The sequence below is a fragment of the Brassica oleracea genome, chromosome C2 (genome assembly GCF_000695525.1).
Source record: "Brassica oleracea var. oleracea cultivar TO1000 chromosome C2, BOL, whole genome shotgun sequence".
Taxonomy (NCBI): Eukaryota; Viridiplantae; Streptophyta; class Magnoliopsida; order Brassicales; family Brassicaceae; genus Brassica; species Brassica oleracea.
Genome location: NC_027749.1, coordinates 50298253 through 50316837, shown reverse-complemented (window position 1 = coordinate 50316837; position 18585 = coordinate 50298253). Strand labels below are relative to the sequence as shown.

Here is an 18585-nt window from a genome sequence, read left to right as displayed (position 1 = left end):
CTTCAAAGCCACAGACAACATGAGATAGGTGGAGTTCCAATGAGTTATACAGTCCAAAGACAAGCTCCCTCTACTAACCTTTCCTGTCAGCACCCTCAACTGAAACGACTGCAATCTTGTACCTGATGATCTGACATACTTCACAGCATTTCTAATAGCCATTACACTCTCTTTGACCTCAGATAACCCATCCTGACTATCAAGTTGAGAATATGCGAACAGCAATGCATATGCAACAGTGAACCATCCTTAACTAATGCATTTGGCCCGATCTCCCTACAACTTTCTGTAAACAGCCGCAGAGCCTTGTCATTCACCTTGGCATTGTCTACTGTCACTGTGAATACCTTCTCTATTCCCCAATCAGCTAGACACTGACTCAGCTGCTCAGCAATAGTTTCACCTTTATGATCCGTGATAGGCTTGAAGCTGATGATCCTCTTCTGCATATCCCAGTTCCTATCAATCCAGTGAGCTGTGACGACCATATAGATGTAGGATGTTGTAGGAGCAACCCAAATATTTGTGGTTAGAGACACTCTCTTCTTCTCAAAACCAAACAACTCCTTTAAGGTAGCTTTCTCTCTCATAAACATTGCAAATATGTCTTTTGTTGCTGTTCTCCTACAATGAACTGTGTACATAGGCATGACATTGCGACAGAACCTCCTAAACCCTTCAGATTCGACAAAAGAGAATGGCAGCTCATTCAACACTATCATCTCATTCACTAATCTCCTAAACAAAGCGGCATCATACTTAATAGTTGTCACTACACCACTGCTATCTCCAGCTAACACTTGCTGATTTCCAGATGCTTTATAGAGATCGTACAACTTACATCGAGCATTGTGATTCTTCATCGCACTTGTCCCACTCTTCTTGGTTTCACACCCAATCTCTTGACCACAATAACGACAGTTGCTGATGCTCGGATTATCTTCTCTTTGAATGAAATGTTGCCAAATTTCAGCTCTGTGGGCTTGCTTTTTCATTGCAACAGGAGGCAGGTCAGTGCTTGACCTCTCAGAAGCAGATCTTTTCTTTCCACCACATTGATTTACATCTGTCTGAACATCCTCTGGAAGGAACTCATCATTATCTTGACAAGCTGAGATCTACAATCAAAAGAGAAACACTTTATATCAGACATTCAAACAAAGCAGACCAAACAAACACCAAACGAACACCAAACAATACAAAAACTCAAAACAAAACGAAAATCAAACCATAAAGTACAAAATTTATGAACTCAAACTCTAAATCGATTTACACATAAAGTTAAAAGAAGAAAAAACAGACAGAGAGAACTAACCTTGTTCTCAAAATGATGTAAAGACGAAGAGAAGATGGTCTGGTCCGAGAATCAGACAAACCAAGATCAAAGATCGTGTTTGAGAGAGAGAGATTATGTGAGGTGATTAGGTTTAGCCGTTTCTGATTTTAGGTTAATCGAGACTTAAGGGTAAGAAAAGTAAGTTTAGGTATACTTAGGTTAAAATCGGTTATCCATTCGGATATAATGAACCGAGGTGAAAACCGATTTAAATTAAAACCCCTGCCGATCGGTTTCTTCATAAGAACCGAACCCTAACCGATTTCTTTAATGGTCGGTTCGGTTCGGTTCGGACCAATCGGTTCGGGTCAGAATCCCATGACTTATTATATATAGTAGGCAATTCTCCTAAATAGACTATTTTCAAGTTTTGGTCACAAAAAGACCACAAGGAGGAAAATTGCCAAAATATTTCATTTAATAGGTAAAATGACACTAATACCCTAGAAATATAAAAAATAAAATAAAATAAAAAATAAATAATAAAATAATAAAAAAGATTTTTTTTATAGTTTTAGATTATATGTTTTCAAATTTGAACTTTTTATACTTTTTTTTGAATTTTTTTTTAATTTTTTTTGAAATGTTCTTTTTCGAATTCGAAAATACTATTTGAAACTATTTTTAAAATTTTTAATATTTATTTTTTATTTTATAAAATTTTAAACCTCAATCCCAAATCTCCACCCCTTGACTCTAAACCCTAAGGTTTGGATTAGTTAACCATAGGGGTATAAATGTATATTTACCTCTTTAATGAAACATTTTAATCATTTTGATTCTTAGAGTCTATATTTGTGACAAAAACTTTTTTAGTGCTATTCTAGGGTATTTCCCTCTATAGTATTCCAGAAAAAAAACTTTAAAATATTTAAAACTGACGTTGGCTTTTACAATCAATAAATTTCGCGAAAAAATATAAATTTCAAAATAAACTAAAATACATATATGTCTAACCATTTTTAAATTCTAAGAAAAAACCTGTAAATGTGCAATATTAATTAACACATATGTTAGCTAGATTTTAAAATTACTTAATTTTATAAACAAGTTTAATTTTCAAATTAAATTAAATATCCAAAAATGTAACACTGCATAAGAAAGGGTTTGTCAACAATTGAAATATAATATAACTAGATGTTTTGTCCGCATAATCTTATAAACATTTTTTATTATATATTATCAATTCAAAAATTGTTACAATTCAACGCTATTACTTCAGTTATGAAATATAAAATCTATTAAATTTTTCATAAAAGACATAACTTTACAACTAAAAATTTAACACAAGTGAATATATCACTAATTATTTTATCTAAAATTTCAACATTTTTACACATTGCTTGAGCTTTATCCATATAATGAGTCAAGATTCTTTAATCAATCTAAATAATAGTATAGATGTGAACCAACACTTATAGAACACATTGAAAGAAAAATTATGATGTGTTCGATTTGTATAAGTTTGAGAATTTTAAAAATAACTATCTGACACTTTATTATATTTTTTTGGACAGTAGAACATTAAACATAGTGCTGTTAATTTTAGTATTATATGTACACAAATATATAAAATATATATTTTTCAAGTTAACAAGATCGGATGAAAAAACATGTATATAATATAATATATATATATATATATATTTGTATAATAATAATCATCCAAAAATATGAAAGATAAATTTGTATAAATATTACTTAAATAAAAAGAAATTGAAATCTATATTATTATTTTCAGAAAATTATTATTTATTATGTTATTATTCAAAATTAATAAAAATATAAAGATAAATAATTGATAATATAATAAATTCCATTTATCATACATCTTCTCTATTAAAAGAGAAGTACTATTTTTATCTACCATAAAAAAGTCATACTAGCCTTATTAGGTCTATTTATTTAATTATTTATATGAATCTATTCAATATACAAAGATATTAATAATAAATCAATTTTAACTGTAAATTTAAATTTTATTTTTAGTTATAACAAAATGTTGAGAAAAAATCTAACAAAATCTTTCTAAAAATTTAAAATATTTTATTTAAATTAATACCATTGATTAATTATTAATAAATAAATTTTAACTGTAAATTTAAATTTTATTTTTACTTATAACAAAATATGTTAAAAAAACTAATAAAATCTTAATAAAATTTTAAAATATTTTAAAATTAATGCAGCGATTGATTTCATAATTAATAATATAGTATTATTATAATGTATTTACTTATAAAATCCCACAATATACTAAAATAAATAACATAGAAATATAAATTATGCTAAGAAAATATCAGCTTTATAGTATAACTAAATAAAATTTTAAATGTATTGTATTCAGTCTGTAAAAATTAGAAAAAATGAAGAAGATTCTCAATTTTTTTATTTCATACTATGAATTTATTTTACCAAACTCGAAAATATATTAATATATAATAATAATTAATAATAAAGTAAAATATATAAAACAAATCATTATACATTAATAATATCGAATAAGAAACATAACGAATAACATTATAGATTTACACAATATATAACACTAAAATGTAAATATATTTTAAAGTTTTGCGATGATATCCGTTATACATTTATAAAATGAAAATCTACCCGCACGGATGTGCGGGTGAAAAATCTAGTTAAGAGTATAAATGATATTAACCACTCCAACTATCAACGTAAGAGATCCGCGAAAAATTATTTAGCATTTTTCATAGAAAATAAATAATTTAAAATATAAAACAAAACAATTTGACGTTAGTGACAAGCCAAATTGAATGTTAAGTTTTTTTTTTTTACATATTACGCTCTCTGAAACAAACATAAATTATACAACCTCATCACCTAACGAGAAGTAGGTATATTTGTCATGTTGTCTGGAACTATCCCTGTGTTTAACGAAGCACTAGGAACTGGGGAGTAAGGTGTCGAATGGTGTTGAGCCCGGTAAGCCATGTAAGGTGGCGCAAAGAGATTCATGTCATGAGTTCCATAAGGTAAGACATATGGTCCAACCATTGATTGGCCAGTAGTGGGTGTGCCATAGAGAGGAACATTCGCTGATGGTTGCGAAGCGGCTTGCATGTTCCATATGGTAGGTGTCCCAAATACATGATGGTCTAGTGATGTTGGTGAAGTGGCTTGTGTGTTCCATATGGCTGGTGTCTCATATGCATGATGGTCTACCGATGGTTGCGAAGTGGCTTGAGCGTCTTGGCATGTGATTGGTGCTTTCATTGCTGAGATGTTACTGCTTTCCGAAACGTTGACGTCGTGAATGCTATGTCTCTGTCTGCTTCTGTTCGTAGCACTAAGACGTGCGAAGTATTTTTGTGCGTGACTTGCAACTTGAGTTGGTGTTCTTGTCAATACTACGTGACGAGAAATGCTACGCCAATCACCTTTCCCATATTTGTTTAGACCAAGAAGAAATTGACTGTTCCAAAAAAACAAAAATCATAATATTCAACATTTTATAAAAATATCAACTATAAAATCATAACTATATAAAAACCTAAGCTATATCCAGCGCCGGTCCATATATTTCAAAAATTTGCTTGAGGTCCTAAGCCAATATAGAAAATATAAAAATAATGAAAATTTGTATTGTAAATTTTTTAAACACATTTCATGGATCCTAAGCAGCTGCTTATGTTGCTTACCCCGCGTGCATGGCCTAGCTATATATCATGCAAAGTGTCGGTGTGTCAGTGTAACAAAATTCATAATATTTTACACTCAAATAAAAAAAAATTGCTCTTATTTTTCATACAGTTTATGATAATGTTTTTTATACACCTAAAATTATTGTATAAAATCGTGATGTAGAAGTAGTAGTACTAGTAACTAACCTGTGTTCAAGCGGTGTCCAAGGAATCGCCTTACGTCGCTTTGGTTTTGGTTCATCTTCTTGCTTATACTCACATTTGCGATTGATACTACGTTCCCCAATGCTTCTTTCTCGAACATTTGTTTCTATCGGGACATCATTATAATCAGGAAGAGGTACAATTCCAGATTCAATCATCATAACATCATGAAGTAAACTCTCGTAATGTTCTATAACTTGTGCTAGAGTTTTCTCTGGAACAGAGTCAGCAATCTTTTCCCAACGATTATCTGTCTCGTCGGTATAAACCACAAGAGCTCTCTCAAAAGCAATATCATCATCCCTACTCCATGATAACCCACCACCAGTTTTCTCTGATATGATCATTCTCTAAGTAAATCTATTACAACCTTCAAGAAAATGTTAGACCAACACTTGAGAATGACACTATAACCTCCAAAACTAGCATTTATAAAACCTCAAAACTGAGATATTTCAAGAGCTACTGAACCTACATGGAGAAGAATCAGAACATATATATCATTCGAAAGAAAGCAATGTTAATGATAAATACCTATACATAGGTAGCTATAACTTTTATAGACAAACACATACTTTTTTTTTGTTTTTTCCTAATTTTTTTTAAATTTTCTAGTCCTAACCATAATATTTTGTAGTCCTAATCATATATGGTACATAATGGTAATACATTGTATCATATCACAGCTGGTAAACAATACTGGAAACAAATCTATATTTTCATTTATAAATATAGTAATGGAGGAAAAAGGCTTAGAGCCTTTAAATCTTATTGCAGTAAAAACTTTATAAATTAATAATATTGGGAATATGAAGTTTTATTCATTTATAGAGTTATTAATTTATAAAAAGTTTCATTTTTTTAGATTTCTGTATTTTAGAATATGACTTTTTTTTAAAACAAGAAAATAGTTGATTTGTATATATATTCATTAAATTTTAGAAATTCAACTTTTATATATGCTTGTTATATTATTTGGTGTATACAAAATATGTTTCATAGAATTTAAATATAGTTTTACATATACATTCATTAATATTATCAAAATATATTGAAGTGTTAAGAAAAAAATACAAATAAACTTCATTGTGAATATATAGAACAAATAATACAATATTTTATTTGTACTTATATAAATTATATTTATATAAATTGTAGTGGGGCTATATATTTACATGCAATTTTCTAAAAATTATTTTGAACCGGCCGAACTTGAAACTAAATAAATGTATTAATTTAGCTTGTTAATTAATTTATCGAATATTAATTTATCGAATATTAATTTATAGAGTTTCTATAGTATGTTCATTGACGGAAACAATTGCATACAAGTCCGACTCTTTGACGTCATCACGAGGCAAAATTTAAATTATACTTAAATTTGTTGTCTTCATCCATAGGATTCCAAGTACCCAATGCAGTTTACTATATATATAGTATGATATATTAAGTTTCTTAATTAATAAAAAAATTGATTTTGACCGCGCTTCAAAAGCGCGAGTTCTCTTGGATTATAAATAAAATTGATATAGTATAGAATTTTGAGATTGTACATTATTATGTTACAAAGTCTGCATTATTTTGAAGCAACAATTTTTTTAAAAAATTATATAATTTATGAGTTAATTTATTTGAGATTTCGTATAAATATTCTTATGTAACCTCTCTTAGGACTGGACATTTTATCCATATTCAAAAAACTCAACTATAACTGACCTGAAAATATATATTTGGTTTGGGTCTCGGTCCAAGGCAAAATACCTATTGGATAATTTTTTGACCAGCAGGTCTTGGTTTGGGTCTGTCCTACCCAAGACCCGATCGGATACTCAAAGTACCTGAAATATTTTGTGTATATTAGGTAAACTAGATAATAACCCGTGCTACGCCGCGGGAATCTTCATATATTTTGTTTCTAGCTGTTATTTTAGTATCATATTTTGACTGATATGAATTAATAATTTAAACAAAAGAATAATATATTTAATTTAGTATAAAATTTTTGAACATAAATATTTAAAATGGATAAAACTAAAACTTAAACAAAGAGTAAATATGTGCTTTCATAATATCAAGAACATGTTTATTATTTTGTATTTGGTATCAACTCTCATATTTAGTCTACTTTGGATATAAACCTACACCTTTCAAAATAAAAGAATATCACTATTAACTTGTATATATACTTCTTTTTGAAGTTTTATAGTTCGAATATATCACTTTGATTTATAAATTTAATCCCATATATATTGTGTAACATTTCTATATTTACTATAAAAAAAGCTCGTGTATCTCTCACAAAAATTATTTTGTTATCATTTGTCAATGCCACACTCCCTCTTGCTCTATTTCCGCAACCTCTTATCTTCCATATTTTTGTCGTGGAAACTTTGATTATTTATATTATATCAGTTTGCACATTTCATTATATCTTCCATATTTCATTGTAACTTGTAATATGGAAAATACGCAAACTGATATAATGTAAATAATTAAAAAATTTATCTAAGGAAATCAATATCTAAATATTTTTTTTTGTAACTTGATATATATACAACTATTTTAGATAGAATAGACAAACTTGAAATAATTTAGAACTGCTGTAAAGTTGTTCCTTAATTCATAGCTTTGATGCATCCGCCTTCTCAATGCTTCATCCGCATTCTCAACGGGGCCACCCATATACTCTGCAACTATATCTGAAGTTTCTGAGTCAAATCACTTACACCTAACCACAAACAAAGTCTGGACATTCCAAAGACAAAATAAATGCTCTACTCTCCAATCTTTCAATTCAGGATCAATTAACCGGTTCACCAAAAAATCAAAATCACCTTGTAATCTACATTTTCTGAAACAGAGATCGCTTAAGATCCCATACACATCAAAAACCATACACTTGTATCCTCCCTTGTGAAATAAAGTTAGATGTAATCACATACACATCGCAAAAACCATCTTTGACTTTCTGGTTCAAGTCTGTGTCGGTGACAAGAGCCTTAACCTTAAGGCTAATCCGCTTAGCAACATCAAGCTGAGCTGCATCTGCATTCTCTATCGGATCAGGATCAGACAAGCTGATTGCCATAGCTAAATGGGCTTGATACTTTCTCCTCGGTCAAATTGAAATAAACACCATCCACACCCGCTGCAAGATCACGTTCAAGACGTTGCCAAAACCTAACGAAGAGACAGATAAAGTAAGAAATGGGCTCGAGCTAGAGCTACTAAATAGGGGCGGGATCGATCATCGGTCTAGGCGACTCGTCTAACCTGTGATGGTCTCCGAATCCGCAGCCAACGCCACTACTTCCTCCGATGTGGAGTTTCCAAAGGATGCTTCATCTTCGGCATCGTTCTTCAACGACGAACTGATCTCTCTCTCTCTCTCTCTCTCTCTCTCTCTAAGTCTCTAGTTTATTCTCCAATTCATCATGGGCAAATCAAGGAAGAAGAAAATGTAAAACACAACACGATGACATGGAAAAACGAAATGTTCTCATTGGTGCTACAACTTTTTTCATTTATTGTCATGTCACCTCCTCAGACTTCTAAAAAGCTGAGATGTCAAATGCTGGAAATTACCTTGTGCTATTATTGTGTTGATTAGATATATTTGGGCATTGCAGATATTGTTTGGCATTACATATATTCTTTTAATTTTCAGGTTTGAGTTTTCAGTTATAGTTTTGAGTTTCAGGTAAAAAAATAAATATATATTTCAAATATTTGTATAAAATTTTGGATATTTTTGGTTTATTGGTTCAGATTTAGAGTAAAATCTAGAGTCTTTTCGGGTATTTAAATATTTTGGATATTTCTTTGGATTTTTAGGTATTTGTTCGGGTGAATATTTTTCAGATTTTCTGATAGTTCGATTTTTTTTTTTTTGCATTCCTAAATACCGAACTGGACCTGGTACATATCCAAAATTTACAACTATTTTACAATATTTGAATTAAGACAACTAATACCACGTGGTATAATTATTTATACACATCAATGTGTTTTTAATCTTCGGATACTAAAGACATAAAGGATACATAAAATTAAAACCCGTTACTATGCGAATGTTGTAACTTAAATATTTAAAGATGAGAAATAATTAATTCAAAGTGTCATTTTCAGTTATATTATTGTTATAGATGCTTCAGTTTTAAGTTTGCTAACAAAATTTAAATCTTCACTTTTGAATATCAAATATATTACATTTTTATACAATAATAGTAAATTTTAACATAACTGTAAATGATATATTGGAAAAAGAAACTTTTTACCAGAATATATAAAAAATTAAAAAAATCAGAATATAAACTTATAAATAAATAATGCTCACACATCTATTACATCTAATCTATTAAAAATGATAAAATTTTGCGCACTTGTAAATATTAAAGCTGCGGTTTAAGAAAACATTTATACCATGTTCAAGAAAACATTTATACCTATAATCTTAGCAAATGTTTATGGTTAATGAGAAGATGTAATGTTTATTGGATAGTTTTTCAAATATGTAAGCTTTTTAATATTCAACTAGATTAAGACCCACACTTTGCGTATGATGAACATTATATGTATAAATTATTTTATATATTAAATGTTTTTACATAATATGAAATAATAAATATATATTGAATAACTAAAATTTAGTAACTATTATATATATAACTAAATTGGTGCGAACATATAAATTAATTTTATTAATCCAAACAGTAATTTTTTATTTGATAAGATATATATTAAATTTAAATGATATTAACATATATCATATATTTTTAATATTAAATGATGTTTTCTACTCATATGGTTTTTTGATCATTCGTATCTTTTATAGAAAAACTTTAAATTACTGATAACAAAATTTTTATTGTGAGATTAATAGTTTTAGTAATTTATATATTTTTTAAATTAAGTTGTCAATGTTTGTTCAAAGCTTTTATCAAAAATATTTGTTCAAAGTAAATTTCAAAATTAAAATATTTATTTATTTATTTTATATGGTATAATTAATTTAAAATTATATATATATATATATATCTCTTTTATTCTTAATAATTAATTAAAGTAGAATTTTTACTTATATGATTTTGTAATCATTTGTATTTTGTCATAACAAAAATTTTAAACCATGAATCACAAAATTTGAATGTGAGACTTTAAACAGTTTTAGTAATTTATATATGATATTTTGAATTTTTTAAGATGACTATAAATTACTAATAATGGTAAAAGTCTCACATTGAAAATTTTGTGATCAATGATTTAATTTTTTTGTTCAAGTAAGATACAAATGATCATAAATCCTATGAATATGAAGTCTCATTAATAAATATTCATACTATATATATATATATTAATGTCATTTAAATTAAATTATACACTTTACAAAATATATAAATACTTCAATTTCAAAATCTACACTGGAAAATTATTGAGATCTTAATATTTTAATTTTGAAATTTGATTTGAAAAATCTCACATTAAAGTTTTGTGGTTAACATTTTAAAATTTTGTTACAGCAAATATACAAATGTTAATAAAATCATATGAGTAGATAATGTAAATAATAAATATTAATATTAAAATATACTATATATATCTATGTAAATATCACTAAATGTTAATTATATACCATATAAAATAAATAAAATGATTGTTTTTATTTATTTACCAAAAACATAATTGTAAACAAATAAAAGGTATTGTTTTGATTTATGTGCGTACTCTAATGTATGTACTTTTATGTATACAAATTATTATTTTTTAAATAGGTGATTTCTAATGTGTTATTTGATCATGACAATCACAGAAATACACTTCTTCAAATCGATGATTTTTAATATTGTAAGCATTATATATATATATATATATATTATTTCATTCAAATTAAATAATTTAGTCTTAATTTTTATTCTTAAAAAGCTGTGAAACTTAATTTTCTTTTGTGCATATGAATTCTTATAATAACTAAAATAAACTGTAATACGTTAAATCTTCAATAACAATGATACATTTAAGAGACCAATATTTGTATTCGTCATTTTATAATCGATAAAAATTGTAGTTTTGTAAAATGTTAAAACTATTTAATGAACAAATATTAGTATGAAAAACTCACTCTGCGCATGTCCACTGGTTATCGTCTAATAATTATTGTTCTTAACTGATAGAATATAAGATAAGTTTGAAGTGTTGACCATTCCACGACATTCAACAAGTAAGTACATACGTGATGTAGAAAAGGATTAATGAAAGTCTATCAAAAGTTAATTAATCATATTAAAATTGTTGATATGTTCAGAGATTTGAAAATATTGTTGAAACATTTATGACTTGACAAATTTATAGTAATACGGTTGAAGATAATAAATGTTGTTAGGTATAAAAATAAAAGTGGCAAAGCAAATCAAGCCAAAATCTTAAGAAGAATTTTGAATAGTATAGATTAATAACAATGTTGTATAGTTAGAGAAATATAATGTAAGACCAAAAAAGTAGTTAAATCTAATAAAATGGTGCAACAAACTTTTGTAAAGTAGATTTTTGAGAATGTTTCTCTTTTGATATTATAGACTAGATCTTGATCCGCGCAACCACGCAGATTTTTGTTCCCATTTATTTTTATATAAATATTTTGTTTTCAATTCTAAATTGGTATATATTGTAATATATACTAGATTTTGATCCGCGCTTTCAAAGTGCGGGTTCATTTTCCTTTTTTTTTCAATTAACAAATATTTAGTAAATGTCATATTTCATATATTTGTGTTTTATTTTATAAAAGACTTAAACTTTTTATCTTTCTTTATCGTGTTTCATTTTAAATGACTATTTATGTTTAAAAAATTAAACTCTATTTCTTTAATGAATTAAGTTGATATAACTCTAATAAATTAATTTTATTATGTGGTTAATATTTTTAATAAAAAATTATATACTTTTAATACAGATTTATACATTTCAATGAAAAAAATTCATTTTTTTTATGAATGCTTAAATTATATTAAGAAAAAAAAAATAACTAAGAATGGTTGAAAAAAAATTATTTGAACTTGGACTCAATATCCCAAAGAAAAAAAGAATGTGAGAATTAGATCTGATTTCTTAATCGGCCCAAATGGTCCAAGAGAGATCTGATGTGGACAGTGGGCTGGATCCAAAAAAAATGACCCAATATTGATGTGTTATTAATATTACTTGATTGTCCTTAATGAAACATGCAATGTTAGTAAAGAAAAGACATACTATGGTAAAAAGGACAATAGGATTCTGCTTTAATAGTATAGATGTGTCTTTCAATTTTTAAAACATAATAAGTTAACGGTATATTTTTTCATTGAATAGATTGTTTCAAACTTTCACATGTATTTGTAATTTCTTTTATATATATATTTTTGGATTATTATTTCATTATTAAAATCATAACTATATATATAAAGATTAGTAAAATATTGGTTTATTGTCATATTAAAAGATATTGTAACATTTCACAAATTTAGAATTTTGTTTAAAAAAATTAAAATTTTTACTTCATAGATTTATATTATCGAGTAAATAATTAAACATTTAGTTTTTGTTTAATTTGTAAAATAAACTACATAGTTTAAAATTTGTTTTCATTGATTTAAAGTAGTAAAGATTAATCATTGTTAGATAATGTAATTTTTGTTATTTAAAAAAAATTATTTATAATTTTAAAAGTTAACATCAACGAACATTTAACATATGGAGGTATAATATTACAACATTAAATTATATCTATTTAATTTATACTATCGATAAATCCAATGGATCATCTATTGTTTAAATCTAATTATTGATAGCCCAATAAAAATTTCTGGTAGCCCCAAATTTCAATGATAAGATTAGAGATTAAATGTAAGATGATTTTCTAGTAATATGTCCATTAGGTCCATTTTTTTTAAAATCAGACATAAATAAAGGTTGTGACTTCTGTTTTAATATATACTAGATCTCCACCCGCGCAACCGCGCAGATTTTTGTTTTCATTTATTTTTATATAAACATTTTGTTTTCAACTCTAAATTGGTATATATTATAATATATATGTGTTTATCAATTTTTAAAATATAATAAGTATACAATATATTTTTTTATTGAATAGATTATTTCAAACTTTCACGTGTATTTGTATCTTCTTCTATAAATATATTTTTCGGATTATTATTTTATTATTAAAATCGTAACTATATATATATATATATATTAGTAAAATATTGTTTTATTGTCATATTCAAAAATATTGTAACATTTCACAAATTTAGAAAGTTTTTAAAAAATTAAACTTTTCACTTCATAGATTTATATTATCGAGTAAATAATTAAACATTTAGTTTTTGTTTAATTTTTAAAATAAACTATATGGTTAATTTGTTTTTATTGGCTTAAGGTAGTATAGATTAATCATTGTTAGATAATATGATTTTTGTCATTTAAAAACAAATATTTATAATTTTAAAAGTTAACATCGACAAATATTTAAATAATTAACATGTGGAGGTATAGTATTACAACATTAAATTATATCTATTTAATTTATACTATCTATAGTTGTCAAAAAAAAAAATTAGACTATTTATAAATTCAATGGATCATCTATTGTTTAAATCCAACTATTGATAGTCCAATAAAAATTTATGGTAGGCCCAAAATTTAAATGATAAGATTAGAGATTAAATGTAACATGACTTTCTAGAAATAGGTGCATTAGGTCTATTTAAAAAAAAATCACACATGAATCAAGGTTGTGACTTCTGTTTTAATATATAAGATTGGTATATATTATAATATATATGTGTATATCAATTTTTAAAACATAATAAGTTTATGGTATATTTTTTCATGGAATAAATTGTTTCAAACTTTCATATGTATTTTTATCTTCTTCTATATATATATTTCTGGATTATTATTTTATTATTAAAATCGTAACTATATATATAAAGTTTAGTGAAATATTGTTTTATTGTCATATTCAAATATATTATAACATTTCACAAATTTAGAAAGTTTTTAAAAAATTAAACTTTTCTGTTCATAGATTTATATTATCGAGTAAATAATTTTACATTTAGTTTTTGTTTATTTTTTATTATAAACTATATAGTTTAAAATTTGTTTTCATTGGTTTAAGGTAGTAAATATTAATCATTGTTAGATAATATGATTTTTGTTATTTAAAAAAAAATCTTTATAATTTTAAAAGTCAACATCGACAAATATTTAAATATTTAACATATTGAGGTATAGTATTACAACATTAAATTATATATATTTAATTTATACTATCTATAAATCCAATGGATCATCTATTGTTTAAATCCAATTATTGATAGCCCAAAAAAAAAATTTTGGTAGGCCCAAAATTTAAATGATAAGATTAGAGATTAAATATAACATGACTTTCTAGAAATAGGTCTATTAGGTCTATTTTTAAAAAAATCACACATGAATTAAGGTTGTGACTTATGTTTTAATATGTAAGATGATGCATATATAAGAAGAAGATGTCATGAGTTTCACAATTAATAAAAGCTTATTATTGTAAAGATAAAAGGTAATCTTTTAAAATGCACAACATCTGGTTCTATGGTGTAGTGGTTAGCACTCTGGACTTTGAATCCAGCGACCTGGGTTCGACTCCCGGTAGGACCTCTCTTTTTACTTTTTGCCTAAAGATCTCAACACCCATCACCTTTGTGCCTATAATTATTCTGGCCCACATATTATTTGTTGGGTCGATTAGTCGGTGCTTGGGTTCATCATGGTTGCGCTAGTGAACTAGTTCGTACTTATTTGCCACCATACTATTTATTCCAAACCAAAAACTATTACATTCGAACTTAGTTTTTTTTCTGACAGTTGGAATATGTCTCTCTTTTGGATATGACTCATATGATTGTGTTATGATGTTCAGTAAAACGATCATCTTTAAATCCTCCAACTTGTTTTTCATTTGATCAACATGTATCACTTGGATACAAAACTCATAAACAATTAGGATAAATCATTGAATATCTGTCCTTGTTTAAGATTAAGCTAAGCAATGGACTCTTATAGAGATAAGTACCAAACCAAAGACAAAACATTTAAGATGACAAACGTGGTGACCAAACAACACATTCCAAAAATCAAAACCAAACAAAGAAAACTCTCTCCATAGCTTCAAAAAACTCTTACATTCCAGTGAATGCCTTCTTTGCAAAGGCAGATGCACCTGCTGGGATAACCTTCAGGACATTGAACCTCACCGTCTTTGACAACGGCCTGCATTGGCCAATGATGACATGATCACCTTCCTTGACACGGAAGCAAGGCGAGACATGAGCAGGGATGTTGGAGTGTCTCTTCTCATATCTGATCAAATAAGGTTATTAAAACATTTAACATTAAAAATATAATCTTCATCAAGAAGAGAGGTTGTTAGTTAGTACCTTTGATACTTCTTGACGAAATGGAGATAGTTCCTACGAACGACGATGGTTCTCTGCATCTTGGCACTGTGGCAAGTACCAGCTAAGATACGTCCTCTTACTGAGACAGTTCCAGTGAATGGGCATTTCCTGTCAATGTAAGTTCCTGTTCCACAAGACAAAACAAGGGTTCGATTACAAAAGACATGACTGAGAATGCTAAAGTTTTCTTCTTTAAGAATACTTAGAAGCTACCATCAATGGCGTCACGAGGAGTCTTGAAACCCAAACCAATGTTCTTCCAGAAACGGTTTCCGCCTTTACCAGGTCTCTTTCCTTTCCCTGACTTCTTCGAGCTGAAACAGTCACATAATCATCATCATAAGGATCAATTAGAATGATAAAGATTCGTTTTTTTTTGTTTCGTCTTACCTAAGGAAGACCTTGGGTTGCTTAAGGAAAGCTTTCTCAGTCTGCAAGAGAACGCAGAGAATTAGAATATCCTTGAGAATTGTATAAGAACATAGATATGTAACGAAGAGATCGAACCTGCTCAGCCATGGCTACTGGTTGCTGTTCTCAGCTGAAGAAAATGATGTAGAAGAGATGCAAAAATGTAAAGACAACGACTGATAAACTGAAAGCATGAAGCTTCGGACAAAACCCTAGTTTTAAAGATCTATCTTTAGCTGGGCTTGGGCATTCTTTTCATGGGCCTAAAGGTTCATATTATTAATTTTTTTTCTGTTAACTTATTTATTAGAGCCCATAAAGTATTGGGCATCAACATATCTATGAGAGAATATACACTCTATTTGCTAACAATAATATTTTAGTTATCTTGCGTTAAAAAATATTTTACTTATCTAATTCTATTTTATTTGTTTTTTTTTCTATAGATTGAGCACAAGACACATGTGTCAATTGACTTTCTTGAGAATTTTTTTTTTAATAACTATTGCGAAACTATCTTTATATTTCTCTTCTTTTTTATTTTTCTCTTAACTTTTTAAAATGAGAGTTGTTATTATGAAGTGCACCAGCCTAAAAAGTGATCCTTTTTTTTATTATTAGAGGAACATTATTGAAAAATAACCTTAGCTTCATGTGTTTATTACATGTGTATCATTTCTTAGGTGTCATCACCACAACGCTCTTTTTCCTCATTATTTTAAAAGTCCTTTCTCAACTAGACTAATTACAAAAAAATGCCACTGGTCATTACATTATAGTATAAGATTCTCGAGCATAATTATCTTCACAACGTTACTTCCGGATCTTTAAAAAAATCGGATCTTTAAATAAGGAAACATTTTATTACCATTCAAAGAGAGTCTTTATTGTAATAATTATGTTCCTCGGTGAAGAACCTTGAGAATATATCCAAGAATACGTGTGGTGATAATTCTTTAAGCTTGAGTAAACGATTGGTTCTTTAATCTATTAAACTTCTTTATATTATGTTCTTTGCATTTTGAATTGGTTTTTTAAGCTTGATACGCCGATTGTAAGAAAATATCATAACCATGATTGCATTTCATATCTCATCATGCATCAAGTTAACCATGTTTATCATAATGTTTTGAAAAGCTAATAATAGCAACAAGTTAACCATGTTTATCATAATGTTTTGAAAAGCTAATAATAGCAACAAGTTAACCATGTTTATCATAATGTTTTGAAAAGCTAATAATAGCAACAAGTTAACCATGTTTATCATAATGTTTTGAAAAGCTAATAATAGCAACAAGTTAACCATGTTTATCATAATGTTTTGAAAAGCTAATAATAGCAACAAGTTAACCATGTTTATCATAATGTTTTGAAAAGCTAATAATAGCAACAAGTTAACCATGTTTATCATAATGTTTTGAAAAGCTAATAATAGCAACAAGTTAACCATGTTTATCATAATGTTTTGAAAAGCTAATAATAGCAACAAGTTAACCATGTTTATCATAATGTTTTGAAAAGCTAATTGTGGTACGAAGAGGTAATATGCCATGACCATATGAAAGTACCATGACCATTTCTTAGATTTTATTTTGTCAATATATAATATGCCAAATCGTTTTATGATCTTTTAGATTCAAGGCAACACAATTATGATAATTACCAATTCGATTATTCCCAAAATTAATGCTTCCAATTTTAAAGGAAACACAATTGACTTGATCACTGGATCGAATATATTATACAAAAAAAGTTCGATCATGTTAGGGTATTAAAGGAAACACAATTGACTTGAAAAGAAATAATTTCTATATCACGGATTTAACGGATATTGCATAGTTGTTTTTTGAATCAAATTATACCATTTCAAAGTTATTACGAATACATTATTTTCCATCTTTGATTTACACTTACCTTAATCGACAGGAGAATATTTGTGAAATTAAATTTGCGTAACCAAAACTTCATTTTGTTACCTATTTGACGTCCAAACATTTCACAATTTTGTACAACAAGACAAGTAGTATATACAGTATTAATTTCATCCAGTATTAATCTGTGAATGCATGTATTAATATTGTTTCATCTTTCATAATAAGGCCGACTTAAGAAGGTTACTAACATTGATGAGTTTTCCAAAATTGTCTTTGACCCCACTGGTGTTCCAGAAACCGATGCTTTACGATTGAGGTAATACATGCATTCACATATTTTTTTAAATAATATGTTTAATTTTGCAAGATGATCCCTTTTTTATCGCTCATAATAGGATTGCAAACGAAGACTTATGAAGACATTATTGACAGCAGTTATTTTGTCTCTATTTTTCATTTTCTTTTGTTTTCTGATACATTCTCCCTTTTATATTTTATTAAACTATTGTTTATGTTTCATTTAATCTTATATTTATAATTTACCTTTATGCAAACAAATATACAATTTAATTTTAAAGTCGATCGCATATAAATTTATATTGACATACTAAAAT

General features: G+C 27.3%; 2 protein-coding genes and 1 non-coding gene across 3 annotated transcripts; 1 reads left to right on the top strand and 2 right to left on the bottom strand.

The window, feature by feature from the left end:
* Positions 1-4153: 4153 nt before the first annotated feature.
* LOC106326365 (transcription factor DIVARICATA-like) lies at positions 4154-5697 on the bottom strand. The gene is made up of 2 exons (XM_013764361.1): positions 5194-5697; positions 4154-4778 (listed from the first exon to the last, which is right to left on the bottom strand). The coding sequence occupies exons 1-2, from the start codon at positions 5556-5558 to the stop codon at positions 4187-4189; spliced, it is 957 nt and encodes a 318-aa protein (XP_013619815.1). The 5' UTR covers positions 5559-5697; the 3' UTR covers positions 4154-4186.
* A 9117-nt stretch (positions 5698-14814) lies between these two features.
* On the top strand, positions 14815-14886 carry TRNAQ-UUG. The gene has a single exon. It is a non-coding gene; the product is annotated as a tRNA-Gln (tRNA).
* A 322-nt stretch (positions 14887-15208) lies between these two features.
* Positions 15209-16286, bottom strand: LOC106325076 (40S ribosomal protein S11-3). The gene is made up of 5 exons (XM_013763101.1): positions 16194-16286; positions 16077-16117; positions 15900-16000; positions 15666-15810; positions 15209-15588 (listed from the first exon to the last, which is right to left on the bottom strand). Exons 1-5 carry the CDS (start codon positions 16203-16205, stop codon positions 15408-15410), a joined length of 480 nt encoding a protein of 159 aa, XP_013618555.1. The 5' UTR covers positions 16206-16286; the 3' UTR covers positions 15209-15407.
* Positions 16287-18585: the final 2299 nt, after the last annotated feature.